General features: G+C 46.8%; 4 protein-coding genes across 4 annotated transcripts; 3 read left to right on the top strand and 1 right to left on the bottom strand.

Annotated features, from left to right (window-relative positions):
* Positions 1-26: 26 nt before the first annotated feature.
* Positions 27-2,208, top strand: N7469_006194 (nucleoporin NDC1; the record flags this gene model as incomplete). Its single annotated transcript, XM_056645112.1, has 3 exons — positions 27-224; positions 302-569; positions 636-2,208. Exons 1-3 carry the CDS (start codon positions 92-94, stop codon positions 2,206-2,208), a joined length of 1,974 nt encoding a protein of 657 aa, XP_056500350.1. The 5' UTR covers positions 27-91.
* A 404-nt stretch (positions 2,209-2,612) lies between these two features.
* On the top strand, positions 2,613-3,411 carry N7469_006193 (AAA-ATPase Vps4-associated 1 family protein; the record flags this gene model as incomplete). The annotated part of the gene is made up of 4 exons (XM_056645111.1): positions 2,613-2,723; positions 2,831-3,109; positions 3,174-3,244; positions 3,297-3,411. The coding sequence occupies 4 exons, from the start codon at positions 2,613-2,615 to the stop codon at positions 3,409-3,411; spliced, it is 576 nt and encodes a 191-aa protein (XP_056500349.1).
* Positions 3,412-9,532: 6,121 nt separating this feature from the next.
* dspC (dual specificity phosphatase YVH1) lies at positions 9,533-11,150 on the bottom strand (the record flags this gene model as incomplete). The annotated part of the gene is made up of 4 exons (XM_056645110.1): positions 9,533-9,971; positions 10,064-10,414; positions 10,733-10,960; positions 11,107-11,150. 4 exons carry the CDS (start codon positions 11,148-11,150, stop codon positions 9,533-9,535), a joined length of 1,062 nt encoding a protein of 353 aa, XP_056500348.1.
* Positions 11,151-11,998: 848 nt separating this feature from the next.
* On the top strand, positions 11,999-12,229 carry N7469_006191 (uncharacterized protein; the record flags this gene model as incomplete). The annotated part of the gene is made up of 1 exon (XM_056645109.1): positions 11,999-12,229. The coding sequence occupies one exon, from the start codon at positions 11,999-12,001 to the stop codon at positions 12,227-12,229; it is 231 nt and encodes a 76-aa protein (XP_056500347.1).
* Positions 12,230-13,824: the final 1,595 nt, after the last annotated feature.

Raw genomic sequence — 13,824 nt, 5'->3', positions numbered from 1 at the left:
TCCGCAGCTTCTGAGATGGTCGTTCGGGTCATGCTGTAAACCTCGCAAACTACTTTCTTTGACGAGTACCCATCCCACTCCAGCTCTCATCATGGCCCCCGCACAACCCCGACCCTACCGTCGCATATTGACATCCGCATTACATCGACGCTTTGTTCATGCCTCCGCACTTTCTCTCTTGGTTTGCTACGTTATTGCGATCTCAATTGGCGACAAATCATCCTGTAAGTGTCGAGCCGTCGCTCCGGGCAACCTAGGTCTCTTCCCAGTCTCCCATAGCTAACGGACTTCTATCCTCAAGTCTTATGGGCCTGGTTTCCCATTGGATCATGCGGCATTCGCACCGCTATGCTGTTCATTTCGGCTCTCTCGATCTTTGTCCTCCGCGTCGGTCAGCTACACATTGGCTCAAGAACGAATAATTCCTCGCTCGGAACCTTTCGATGCCTTTTTCCGCTCCAAATTGCCCAGACATTTGGCTGGTATATTTTCTCTGCATGGATTTTCACTGAAATTTACATCTGGTCATCGCCGGCCAGCGCGGAGCTTGAAATGGTAAAACGTGGAAGGTAAGATTTAAATTTCTCTGAGACGTCGGAGGGAGAAAAAAAAAGCCAGATATTGACTTCGTTCAGATTACACGAACGTCCAACCTTGAACGAACGCCCAATCTACATGCACACATATCACATCCTCCTCGCGTGCGTTCAGGCAGTATTCCACCTCTGCTACGACTACGATCGTGTCCCCGTGCCCGTGGCCGAACGATCATCGAAAAATGGCGACAAGCGCATTCACCCGGTGCCTCAAACTGCCGCGCATATTCAGAGCGCGCTCCCTCCCATGGTTATTACCGGGCTTACACGAAGCGGAATCGTCGCTGGTCTTCTACCCGTCGTATATCCTCTGGTCTTCCGCCAGACCGCGTGGAGCTGGTCTCTATATTTCGCAAAGTTGTTCTGGAACTTTTCCAGATCATCTGCGCAGCCTAGTACGCTCTTGCTAACTCCAAGTTTCTTTCCTCTACTTGTTCGGACTTTCTTCTCGGGTAGTTTTCTAGTCCTGCTTTGGCAATCGACCAATGTCTTTTTCTCGGTTTTCATCGCCAAGGAACCATTGAAGCGTGGTCAGCCTCTTACATCTGAAGCCAAGGATCCTAATGGTAGCCTAATTACTGGATTGAAAGCTAAGAAAGCATTCGCGAAGTCGTTCGCATTCTGGGAGCTCAGCCTCATCAGTCAGACCTTGCCGGAGCGACGAAAGACAATCTTTAACGAGATTGACCGTGAAGGTGGCTCGAGTTGGTCTCAAGTTGTGAATTCTTTGACGGCTGTGATCAAGGCTATTCCGGACAGAATTGAGGCGAGCAAGGCCCCTGCTCCAGCGGCTAAGCCATCGGCACAACCCTCCCAACCAACTCTCCGGACTCTTCCACGGTTGGCGGAGGCCCCTAAAACCGACAACATTTTCGCAGATGCCCCCAAGGCATCATCTCGCCGGGATAAGGTTGGGTCTGCGTTTGGCTCAGCAGTCAAGTCGTATGGCCAGTCTCCTGATTGGACTCCATTGGCTCGTGCCCGTGCTCGTCAGGTCTTCGACCAGGCTTCTACCGCTATCCTCAGCCCTGAGCGAAAACAAAAGCTTATTGCTACATCTGAAGAATTAAAACTACTTACAGGTGGACCCTCTGTCACATATAAGCCCGAAGATGTCAATCCAATCATTGCTCAGTTTCTTCGATCGCCAATCGCTCAGCCTCTGCGTCAAACCTATGCTCAGCGCGCGTCGAGCATTGTTCTCGGCTCACCCGAATCTTCTCTGACTCTGATTGTCGATGCCATTGATGCTTTGACTCGGTTATTGATTGCCAGTCTGGCAGAGGATCAATATGGCCGGGTTCAGACTGATGTGCCATCTGTCATTCGTCTTTTCACCGAAACAATTGTGGCCTTAGAGATTTTTGTCCACCAAGGTGGACTGGATGCTCACTGGACCGACGTGTACTTCCCGCCGGCCAGCAACCCCGAAGCTCAAGAAGAAGCACGAAAAGTTCCCAACATCCAATTGATCATGGCTGCGCTGAAGAGCGGACTTGGAGACCTTTTAGACTCTTTCAAGCCTTACCTGCGAGATATTGGTATCGAGGGCAAGGACCTCCGGCTCGCTAAAGAAGCCGCCGGCGTGGATGAGGAGGAAGGTTTGTCATGAAAATAGCTCATGTCTTGATCCATTATTTGTATCCAGGACGTTAGTATGGTCTATTGTTATTCTAGGGGTTGGTGGTGGACAAATGCATGGTTAGGCGTTTTTTCTCTTTCATCTCTTTCCGTCTATTCCAAGTTCAATACTACCAGAATTATTTGTATCACGAATAATATTCCAAATACAACTAAGCTTCATTTTCAACTTCACTGCCACGTAGGGTGTGGATGCAATGCTTCGAATGCTAGTAAATTTTGTAGAGCGCCCAACGGTCACATGACAGCATCGCGATATCTCAACCGCAAACATGACGGACAGGTCTCTTCGAACGGAAGCATAACTTCAAAGTCGACTGCATTAAATCAAAAGCTCATCAACTCTTGTATATTAGCGAATGGTTTATTTTGAAGATGTCTTTGACCAACGTTTACCACCTACGCCGGGTCGCGGACACATCCTCGAAGGCATGTCTAATCTGCTACAAACCTTCCACCAGTGTGCTCGTCACACCTGATAACAAGGTACTATTTACATCTCGACACTAGAGCGAATGCCTATCGTGCCGAGGAGAGTCTAGACTCCACGAAAAATTGACACTCTCATTCATACAGTTGCTGACCATTCTCAGGACTTCTTTTACGTGTGCCCCGCACATCTCCAAGACCGGCATTTCTGCTCGGCTATAGTAGACACCGAAGGCGAAGCAGCGAGAGCAAAGGAGAAAAGAATGACCGAAGAAATTGAAAAGGTCAAACAGGAGTACGAGGAAAAGCAGAAGCGAAAAAAGGCCAAAGAAAAGAAAAAGAAATCCGACGAGGGTGATAAGGATCAAGATAAAGAGAAAGACGAGAAGAAAGCAGATTCTAAGGAGTCAAGTGCCAATGAAGAAAAAGAAAGAGATGAAAAGGTAAGTCAAGAAGGCCTCGATTATGGATTGTTTTTCAAGTAAATTGATTGCTCTTGTCCTACAGATTGAGTCTATTAAAAAAAGTGGATCAGAATCGAAAACAGATGATTCTCCACGAATTTTTGCCTTGCATAAGTGAGTGTTACTGCTATATGTATAGTCCGAAATGAGGCCTAACAATGTATAGAACGTTCTATCAAATGCGTGTTGATCGATTGCGCGGCATTGAGATGGCCAAACGAAACCAAGAAAGGATGAAGAGTCCATCTCTTTTCCCTTCTGTTCCCACCAAAGAGCTTTAGTCCATCACTCTGGATGTATATAGTCGCTCTCAGTTTCCGTACATAAGCTCTATTAGTGAGATCCTCACGGCATCATTCCGCATTACTAAGGATTCTAAGCCGTACAATATTTCCAAAGGCACCGTGGAACTACAGATTCATTTTCCTATTGTAGGAAGACCAATCCTTCCTCTGGCAAGAACGTGGAGTCTCGCAAGACAAAGATAAACGGACTTCCAACCCTTGGAAGCCATCACCTGGCTATAGTCTACTCACACTCAATGTGATACTAGCAAAACATCTCAGCATGAAATTTTCATATTGACCCCAGCTATTTTGCTGTCGATGGATTTCATAGAGTAATGTACACCTCGGGATGAAGTCAATGTTTGAAATTCCCCGACGAAAACCAAGAACAACCACGCGACTGTTTATGGTCAAGAACGTGGTGGCAGCATCTTTGCACTTAGCGCAGGTGTACTCTTTACTGGTGAAATATACATGCATCCTTCTATTCTGGAATACCACGCTCACATACTAGGGCAGGTTGCAAATTGAATAATTTGCGAATACTACATAGTCGACACTGTGTGACGATCGTCCTAATGATACCCGATCCACGGTGCTATTCCTGTTTTGCGCAACGAATCAAAGGGGATCATGCACTGAAGTATCAAGACACTTCAAAATCATAACGACAAGTGACACCTAACCGTAAGGCTGAGAAGGCCTTCAATATACTATATTACATAGTATGTAGCATTTACGCTTCATCAATCACGCGTCCAACTTTAGACCCGAAGTACTAGTACAAGTATACAACTCAGTTCTTACGCCATTTCACTATCCCGCAAGATCACTTATATCCTAACCGATCTACATGGATCATATTAGACAGAGTCACATCAAATAGTACTTACCTACCCAGGTGGGAAAATAACGCGCGACTACCGTTGGGCAGGGATTCTTTCGTACCTAGCAAACAGCATGGCCAAGGCTGACCTTGTGCGTCAAACCCCTAAATCTGTCATTCCATGTTCTGTAGGACAATATCCGAGTGCGCACAGGTGGGGTGCACCAGGAAAATAAGCACTAAGGTAGTGTTCGACGGGGCGAAGATGTGAACCCTCCCCGCTCGTTGTGAAAGATTTCCCCTTGCTGGCCTTAATGGGATATAACTAGTATCTTTTGCGGAATTTGTTTGGACACTGAACATTCTAATGCTTCTTCGGTTGAATTCCATATCACAGCTGGTTGCCTTGCGCTCAGATCCATTATGATGCGACTCTTCTATATGACGGGCCCGAGAAAGTCTTGGAAGTAGGGGTAAGAGGGTCGTAACGGTAGGGCTCACGGGGTGGACTTGATCTAGATTGGATGACGATAAGGCGAGCTATATGGATTTTTTAGTCTGCTTATCCCGAGCTTACTCGTTGTCTACTCGTTTGAGCATTTTCCTGCTTGTTTAGGTATCATTCTGAGATCAGTCCTGTACCTACAGGTATAAACATGACGATGACGGGAGTATGCGACCGACTAGCTAGATTTGTACATCTTACTCCTTCATAATGCAGAAAGCTACTGCTCATTGAGGCTCGGGGGGGACTCCCTCGTTGCCTAAAAATAAGCTCCTCGGCGATTAGTACTGCGTATGATGTGTACACCAATGGAGTTCGTATACGATATTCTCGCAAGCCTTAATTTTGAGTCTCTGTTAGCAAATTGGGCATGTTGCCTAGCAGGCTACAAGCGAGTATATCATTTCGTACATTCTGAACTAGTTCATTTAGTACCTGAAATAGTGCAGATTCAAGTCCGGATTGAACCGGTTTTCATGACTTCCGGAAATGTATCAAATTTGCGACTACATTTTCAACGTTGCATAGTTCATTTTGGCGCGACATACCCAATACTTCGAGAGTATTCGGCTGCATCTTGCCAAGAAAAGCCGCTGTTTAATATGAACGATTCTGACAGGCATTCGAAATGAATGACCTGAGCTTCTGACCTGAATAGCTGTATGTATTGGCGCGGGTACGCACTTGTAGTAGTGCATCCAGCAGTCCAGCTGTCTATTGATGCGTCTGGTGGTCGCTCTAGTCCCACCAAGACTAACCCGAAGCAGCACCAGTTGTGAAACTGACCAAAGCCCCCAAACTGTCACATATGCAAGGCGATCACAGTATCTCAATGGAGAAGGGGAGGGGGGCTAGCCCTGGAAGGGCGGAAGTCTATTCAGTAATGCGTTGGTGCAGGACCCAACATGGCTACAGATGGAGTCGACGAGGTAGAAGCTATGATATCAGCGCTGTCTATCACCGCACCATTGGCAACATCCAGTGCAGCGACTCCACTAAGAGAGACTCAGAAGCTCCGCCCCCTGCAAGGCAGTGCACCGCCCCACCCCCATTAAGCTAGAGATGCCGCCAATGAACGCTAGCCGTAGGGCTAGTTTGTTTGTAGCTTTTGTGTACATGCAGCCTTGAGGGGGCTTGGTGGTCTTCGTTGAATGGAGATGGCATAATAATTCTCTTTTACGGAAGATACCCCCACATCTACTAAAATCTTAGAAGTGAAAAGGACCCTGGTCTTTGATCATCTGGCTTCGATTCAAATCTCGTCGAATGGAAGACTAAACTCGCGATGACCCTGATTATTGTATGCCCGGCACTGCAGTCATTTCCATCAATCGATCCCAGGCCTGGATAGCCGATCCGTCGTTGCCCAACATACGGCGTTTGCAACCCATTAATCCTACCTCAAAGTACCAACAGTCTGTCAGGGAGAATAGTAAGACTATATTCCCGCATGATGATCTTTCTGCGAAAGAATTTAGTACATAGGTTAGGTAACCCCTCTATTAGAGGTTACCTAACCTATGTACTAAATTCATGTTGCAAGCTTGAACAAGCTGCCAGGCAGATACCTACCTAGGTATATAGGTATAGGTATAGGCACTAACTCCTTTAACGTGTACTAGTAATGGTTGCCTCGGCTTTGTGATTGAACAGCAACATATACATATTAACACCTTGGAAATAGACAATGAATAGGGATAGATTGGATCTACCCTATTCCAAAAGAGCTTCATAATGTTCAAGCCACTACTTAGTATACTAGTCTAGTATATGGTCCCGATAACTACCAGAGATCATTCGATATCACTATGAGCTTCTGTTCGTTGATAATATACAATATTTCGAGTATCTCTACTAAATCACAATACTATGCCGGCGAGCTCGATTGAAATAGTGGTATCTAATAGTAGTCGTCCGCCAGGTATCTCTGTCTCTATTGGGTACTGCCTTGCCCAATATGTGTTTCTATTAAGAATCAGATACCTGATTCTAATGTATTATTTTCTCTCTGAGGCTTTGTACCATCGAAGTTGCCTCATCAACTTTCCACTCAACCTGTCAGTTTCTGTTAATAGCTTTTCTGGCGATTCGTCCAGATTATCCAAGCACACATTCAATACAATAAGCCGATGCTGACGGATTATATCATGCAGGGTTATGGCGTAGGATGCAATCAACTCGCGGCTGCGAGTAGGTATTTGATCATGAATAGCTCGATAGTCGACATCAAGTGGTCAAATAAGGCTCGAAACTTGGTCTCAATACAAATGCATTCTTTCAAGCAGCCTAGATGTATTAACTGAGTCATGCAGACAAGCCGAGACTATCTTTCAACCTGATTTCGTGAGTAGATTTCCATTTATTGTTAGTGTCAGTATAGTGAAAGGAATTCGAACCCTGCCGTGTAACTCGTGTTGCAGAGACTAGTTATTACCTGGAAATAATACTGTTAGCCTTCATTAGGATAAAGCTGTCTACCATCGATCTTAACTTAGAAACTGCTTGGTGCCGAGACCTTCAATATTTCTCCTCGTACATTTGAACATTTGCTCATACATGGCTGCCTGGGCAGTGATCCGAACAATGGAGTGTCATTTGGATGTATTTAGCTCATGAGAACTCTCGTGCAATAAAAATATATCAACCTGAAGCTCTCGGGCATTCACTACACAGTGAAGGGTCAATTTCGAATACCACAATGTAGAATGATGCAACCAGACATTTGTCAGGTCCTCTAATTAGCCGAGAGAAGGAATAGAGCTGTCGCCGACTTCGATTACATGTACTTCGTGCAGGATTGAGATGTGACATGATCCTGCCGGGCTTCTCAGTACCTGCTACCTAGTATGTGGTACTCTGGGCATAAGAAACGAGACTCTGATAGTGGCATAGCCACGAAACTCACAGGCACTTAATCGTGGCATTTAACTTCATATTCCAATGTACATAGTACATATCATTCATACTACACTCATTTTTACTTCGATCATGGAACTCGCTACTCGGCCAGGTACTCATTCTTTCGCCCCTACCCAAACATCATTCGAGATTAAAGTGGGACAATCTTCATCGGAAAGAAAGTTAAATAAATTCAATAAATAAAGTGAAAACCTGCACTCAGTACTCCGTAAACCCCAACCCCATAAGGCGCAGCACATCCAGGCACACGATCGAAAGCTCATACTTGGTATCTGTACTATAACACTGAAATACGGGGTAATACCAATACCGCCGTGAATGAAGGTGAACTTCAGCCCTAACCAATCGGGAGCATCAGGAAGGACGACCCGCTTTGCACAGCCTCCTTCATGTTTTCCCAACCTTGGAAAGTCTCTCGTCCTGAAAGGGGCAATTAATCACCGTTACCTTCCAACCCCTTCGTCATTGGCGTTTCGCCGATCTCTGATGAAACAATCTCCATGACAGCGAGAAAGTGGAGCAAGGCAAAGGCCTTTGTATCGTCAGGGGAAGGCAGAGTATGTACGAAGTATAAAGTAAACATACAACATCTCAAACTATGTACTTAGTACAGGAAGGGTTGTGAGTGGCGGCTGACAAACAACATTACGCCGGGCCCAATCTACACCGGCGATTTTCTCATGTTTGGTAGCTTGGCGCGCGACTAAGAATTGCTCTGGGGCCGGGGTCCAGATTTCAGATTCGTCCTCAGCCACGAAGGAGAGGTGTTGTTTTATTACATATGTTCATGTACGGAGTAGGATGTCTGTGATGTGAGTCCATCTCTGGGCGGTGCTGGGCTGGATGCAGCCCTAACTCAGGGCCGACCTGGCTTGGTTACGTGTGTGCATCGCCTCCCCCTTTTAGTTATACGAACTAGAGACTTGGTGAATCGTTGCGGATCAGATGGGATTGGTTGCGTTGTGTGGTGCTACTTGGCAGTCTTACGCCTTGCACATGTATCACTTTTTAGGTGGTTGAGCGCGAGCTTGTGTAAGGCTGCGTGGGCTGGCTGAAGCCACCTGGGTATATTACTACATGGAGAATACTTCCTAGCGGTGAACTAATAGATTCAGATGCTAGCGCTTAGGATTCATCTAGTACACGTGTGGATAGCTCGTATTGTATATTGGACATCTAACTCTACTGGTCTACGAAGCATACTAGGGCTATAGTTAGATTGACCAAATGCAGTATGCTAGTACTATGTATATACTTCATTGAGGATCATTAGAGTACAGCCATACCTCGTATAACCATTGTATAGCTCAAGAAGTCTTTCTTTCAGGTACCCGAGTTATTGAGGAGCTGAAACAGTCTCAGGCAGACGAACAAGGCTCGATCCGAGTTATTGAGCAAGGCTAGATCATCGCTGGCTTGATTCCAGGCGGTGCCTCGTACGGAGGACGGCAGAGATCGAGGTTCAATGCTCTCTATGAATATATGGCCGCGGTGAGCAAAGGGTGCAGAAGTTCTTCCCTCAAGAATCCCTTGCCATAAGATCTGTGTCGCCTCCACTGACGCAAGTGGCCGTCGCAGTTTTGAATGCAGCGCGGTTAGTACATACTTGTTGAAGAAATTTACAGACTGTTGCGTGGCTTCGACTACCGATCAATGGGATGGAGTCCCTGGCCCTGTGGGGTCTGTCGATCGTCACGCTTATGCAGCTGAAAATAGGATCCAGACAGAACCTTGGTTCTAGGAAAGAATGGAAGGTTCGATTGATATTCGCTGGCATTGGATATATGTAGATGTATCATGACTCATAAACAGCTATGCAAATGGGTATGTGAATCAGATGACAAGTAATGGATTACAACGTCATCTTAAAGATTACCACGACCAGAGCTAATATCATTAGTCTCTGGAGGCCGCATGCCTGGAGGCATACGAATTCCAACACTTGCGTGAGTTCGTGCAGGGTTGATCTTGTTAGCAATATCCACCCGGGCTTTAGCAAGGCCGAGGGCGGGAACTACCCAACTGCCACAACTACATTGTAAGCCTTGCCAGGCAAATTTGCCGACATTGGATCCGCATTTTGGCGTAGGACAAATGAGACGACCTGCCAGGGGGGCATCTCCTTCCGCATTATCATATGAGCTGGATGCCTTGGAGCCATCTGTAGCCGGGAAAAGACTGGGACTCATCCATTTCATGGGATGTAAAAAGACATGCGCGCATTCCGCGTTTGGCCGCACCTTAGTGCTGTTTCCTTTTTCTTCCTCGTGGGGAATGATATATGGAGATGTTGCAAGTCCCTTTCTGTGAGTGTACAGTCAGTATATTTAGGTCTAAACTCAATTAGGGGAGATGGCCGTCGAAGCAGGTCTTTTGAGATGGGTATGGATACGAACCGGCACTTGCGGCACTTAATTTCCACTTCTTGGGCAGCCTTTTCTTTTGGTCGGGTGGGCTGCTCATCTTCAAAGCGCACCGACCTCATTTCCGGGGCACGGCCACATGCAACGCTCTCCTCAACATCGCGACGGTACAGCCAACGTTGGTAGACCGGGTGCTCTGTGACATCATCAGGGCAGCCCATCTCGTGGTAAAGCGCGAGCTGCTCCATAAATCCATCATTAGGCTCGCACAGAGGGCGAGATTGCCGCAATATCTCGAGTGCAGATTGCGGTGTGAGCACATTAGGCTTCTGGTGGAGTAGGTAGGCTATACAGACAGCCGCGGAGCGGGACTTGCCCATTGCACTGGATCTACATGTCAGTTCCCGTATTATCCTGCAAAAAGCGCAATGATGTGCCGTATAACCAAGGTGAAGGCAACCAAAGAGGGAAAAAGCAAAAAGAGAAAGGACAAAGCATCCAATAGCCGATCTCACGCAGCGATGAGGCAGAAGAGACTCCAGCCACGCGCAGATCGCAACCGACGAAACACGTGATGACATCGGGGCGGTAGAAAGTCGACAAGATGCAGAGAGAATGAAGGTCCCAAGAGGAAACCAGACGAGATGGAAAGCAAAAGGGAAAAAGTGGAGTGAGAGTTAGGGTTCAGGAAAGTAGACTGACCAATGCACAAGGACATTTCCACCTGCATCTAAGCCAGACTGGATGAACTGGACAGCAGCCGGAAGATGTTGTAAGAGATTCTCATCGTCGGTATCATCTGCATCTATAGCAAAGTGCTCATAAGACGAGAAAGTCTCTTGGACCTCAGCAGGATTAAGACGCAGAACTGATAGGACATGAGTGATATTTTCCCTTTTCAGGGCTTCCTTGTTCTTGAGACAAAAGATGCTATATTGTGGGGTAGATATTGGTCAGTAGGGGTGAAAGGAGGAGTAGAAAAAGACTCTTTTGGATGATAGGCCCACCCAGTTGCACGGCCGAAAGGTAGTAACGCATATAGTCAAAGGAGTAGAGCAGATTGATAGGAAACGAACCCAGAGATGTAGATATTCTGACCGGGAATCTGATTCATGGCCATGGTTGAAAGAAGTTGAGTGTCTATTGACCTAGCATCAGAGATAATTGGCCGATCAAACAGACTGAATGTCTATGATTGTTAATAATAATGTTGATGTCGTTACCAACGATAATCACCGCAGACTCTGCGTTTCCCCAGCTCTGCGAGCCTCGGCCCATCCCGAAAGCGGACTTAGGGTATAGGGCTTGTTGTACACGTGACTATGTATTATCAGACAGAGTCATTGAAGTCTTCGTCAACAAGTACATAGTAAAGATACTTTGCCTAGCATTGAATGGCAGATAAAAGCACTCAGAGCTGATCTACAATACTATTGATTGAGCCGCGATTATGGCTGCTGTCATTCCGTTACAAGGCTGTCATTGCCTATAAGTCTCTCGGGCGGTCCAAGCCATTCCCTAGGTGTCTGCATTTATCTACTCCGTGCTTCATCACTAAATAATGAGTGGACCGACCAAAGGATCAACTGGCCAGAGAAAAGGAAAAGCGCAAACCCCTGGAGTGGGCGGACCCAACATGTTGGAAGTGCCATATGGTACTGGATACTCCGTACTGTACGGAGTATCCACCAGTGATATCCTCCGCAATTTCGAGGGGATTGGATAGTGCCAACTATTCAGTCTACAAAAGTGGGCTAATCAGCGTCTCCATCTCGCTCTTTATCTCCATCTTTCGAGCCATCTCTTCCCGCCACCGCGCAGCCTTCTCCGCAATAAGAATGAAAAACTAGGAGATTTCGGTATCGAACAAGGCTGCCGAGCGGCTCCCGCCGCAGTATGTAAAGATGAGGAAACCAACTTGCCTCCGACGCACCTTCAAACACACACCGTCCGAGCAGCCGATTCGCCATGCCGACTGCAAGGGGGTCTCAGGTTTCTGAATCGCCGCGGGTAACGTTGAAAACCACAGGTAAAGTTCCTGTTTTCGACGGAGAAAAGGAGTTTACCAGCGACCCAGAGTGGGTTGACAACCGGGAAGAAGGGAGGCGCAGCCATGCCCTCGCTGGCTATGACTGGCGGTGGAAAATGGAGGCGTTGGCGCACACACGCGCCCTTAGGCTACAGCCCTCCAAGGCTTAAGGCTGACACCTGGAAAAAGCCATTGGGGGCTATGATGCCGACGAGAGACTTTCCAATTATCTGGCTCATTCAATATTTTGTACACTGTACGGAGTATATGTAGAACACTCACATATGAAACCCTGGATAACTACGTGGGAGCCATATACTGAACTTCGTTACTCGAAATGAGGTGAAGAACTGCGCCTCCCTTCGATGGAGCAACAAATGCTTGGCTATCGCAGAGACCGGCTACCTATTTGACGATCTATGTGTGCGAAAGTCTATTTGACTAGTTCCGGGTAGAGAACATCTTACAGTATTAGACATTAGCATCACTAAGCTGTGATGATCATGCCAAGATATGTTTCGGGTATGCACAGAACAGGATATTTGAGCAGGTATCTGATCATCTCCCTTTGTACGACAGGTAGCTATGTCTCAAATTTAAGTGACTCGCGTGTTCGGCCCTTCGTCTTTACAGGCTACAGTATGTATACCTATACATACTGTGACGACGAAGTGGAGAAGACCCTCGGCAAATGCTCTGGGTATTCCTGGCCGTACTTCGTCTAGTATGTATGTATTTCATTAGATGATGAGATAATTAAAGGGCTACTATGTATATCAAAATATGTTAGTTGCATGTACTCCGTACCAAGTATCTAGATCGGTCTAGTGCCAGGCCACAGCCCTGGTAGGGCTTACTCCCTTGTTCTCTCATAGGCTGGTAATTGTCTTCTGACCATCACTCCATAGTATTGCATTTCTCGATCGATCACCCCATACTTAATGTATTGCGAGGGACATTATATCCTAGACCTGGCGAGGTATGAAGATTGTGACGACTCCCTTTGAATCGTACTGTAATGTTATGTATATTCTCGCCGAACAAGTAATAAGCCAAGCGAACAGAGAACCTTGGAAACCAGGGGAAAAAAGAATATTTAATTGAAGAAGCCAAGACACATCCGTTCGTGAAGCTAGTGTGGAGCAGCTTGCATGACTCAGCAGCTTGTCAACGTCTCCAGTTGCGCACGGTTGACGGGCGAGGCTACTGCAACCTCCTCTCTATTCATCGAGGCAACATATGAAGCCCGAATTCTCTGCTGCCTATTGATTTTACGTCCTAGTGGTACTGTAAGAAGTAGGATGACCACTATTAAGCGGATTCATGTACTGAATGATTCCCCTCTCCGCCAACCTCCCCTGTTCGATGCTATGTAATTGACAGGCGGTCCAGGAGTGTGGCAGTGCATGCATGACTGGGCACGATGTGGGGCACACTAGGCAATCAGTGGGGACTAACTGGCGACTCAGCATTGTCCGTTTCATGTGGAGGCAATAAAGAATGTTCTCTGCTTTTTGCAACCACTGAAGCCAACGACACACAGGGGGGAAAAAACTCGGCCAAGTCCACGCTTGGACGGTCCATCCGAATGCTCCGATGGGTATTGATCAGATCGCGCGACAACCCTAGTGGAACACAAACTTGCCGCACACTGGCTTTGTTCTGTGTGACGGGAAATGTACAATCGTAAGTACTTCATTCCCACTGGCAAATACCGAGCAGATATAAGCCTACCGCCAAGAATCCCCAAGACTGTCACCGGTGC

The sequence above is a fragment of the Penicillium citrinum genome (genome assembly GCF_028827155.1).
Source record: "Penicillium citrinum strain IBT 23319 chromosome Unknown utg000005l:1.0-1900146.0:1.0-1900348.0, whole genome shotgun sequence".
NCBI classification, from domain to species: domain Eukaryota; kingdom Fungi; phylum Ascomycota; class Eurotiomycetes; order Eurotiales; family Aspergillaceae; genus Penicillium; species Penicillium citrinum.
The sequence above is the reverse complement of the archived record's forward strand: the minus strand, read 5'-3'. Positions and strand labels throughout refer to the sequence as shown.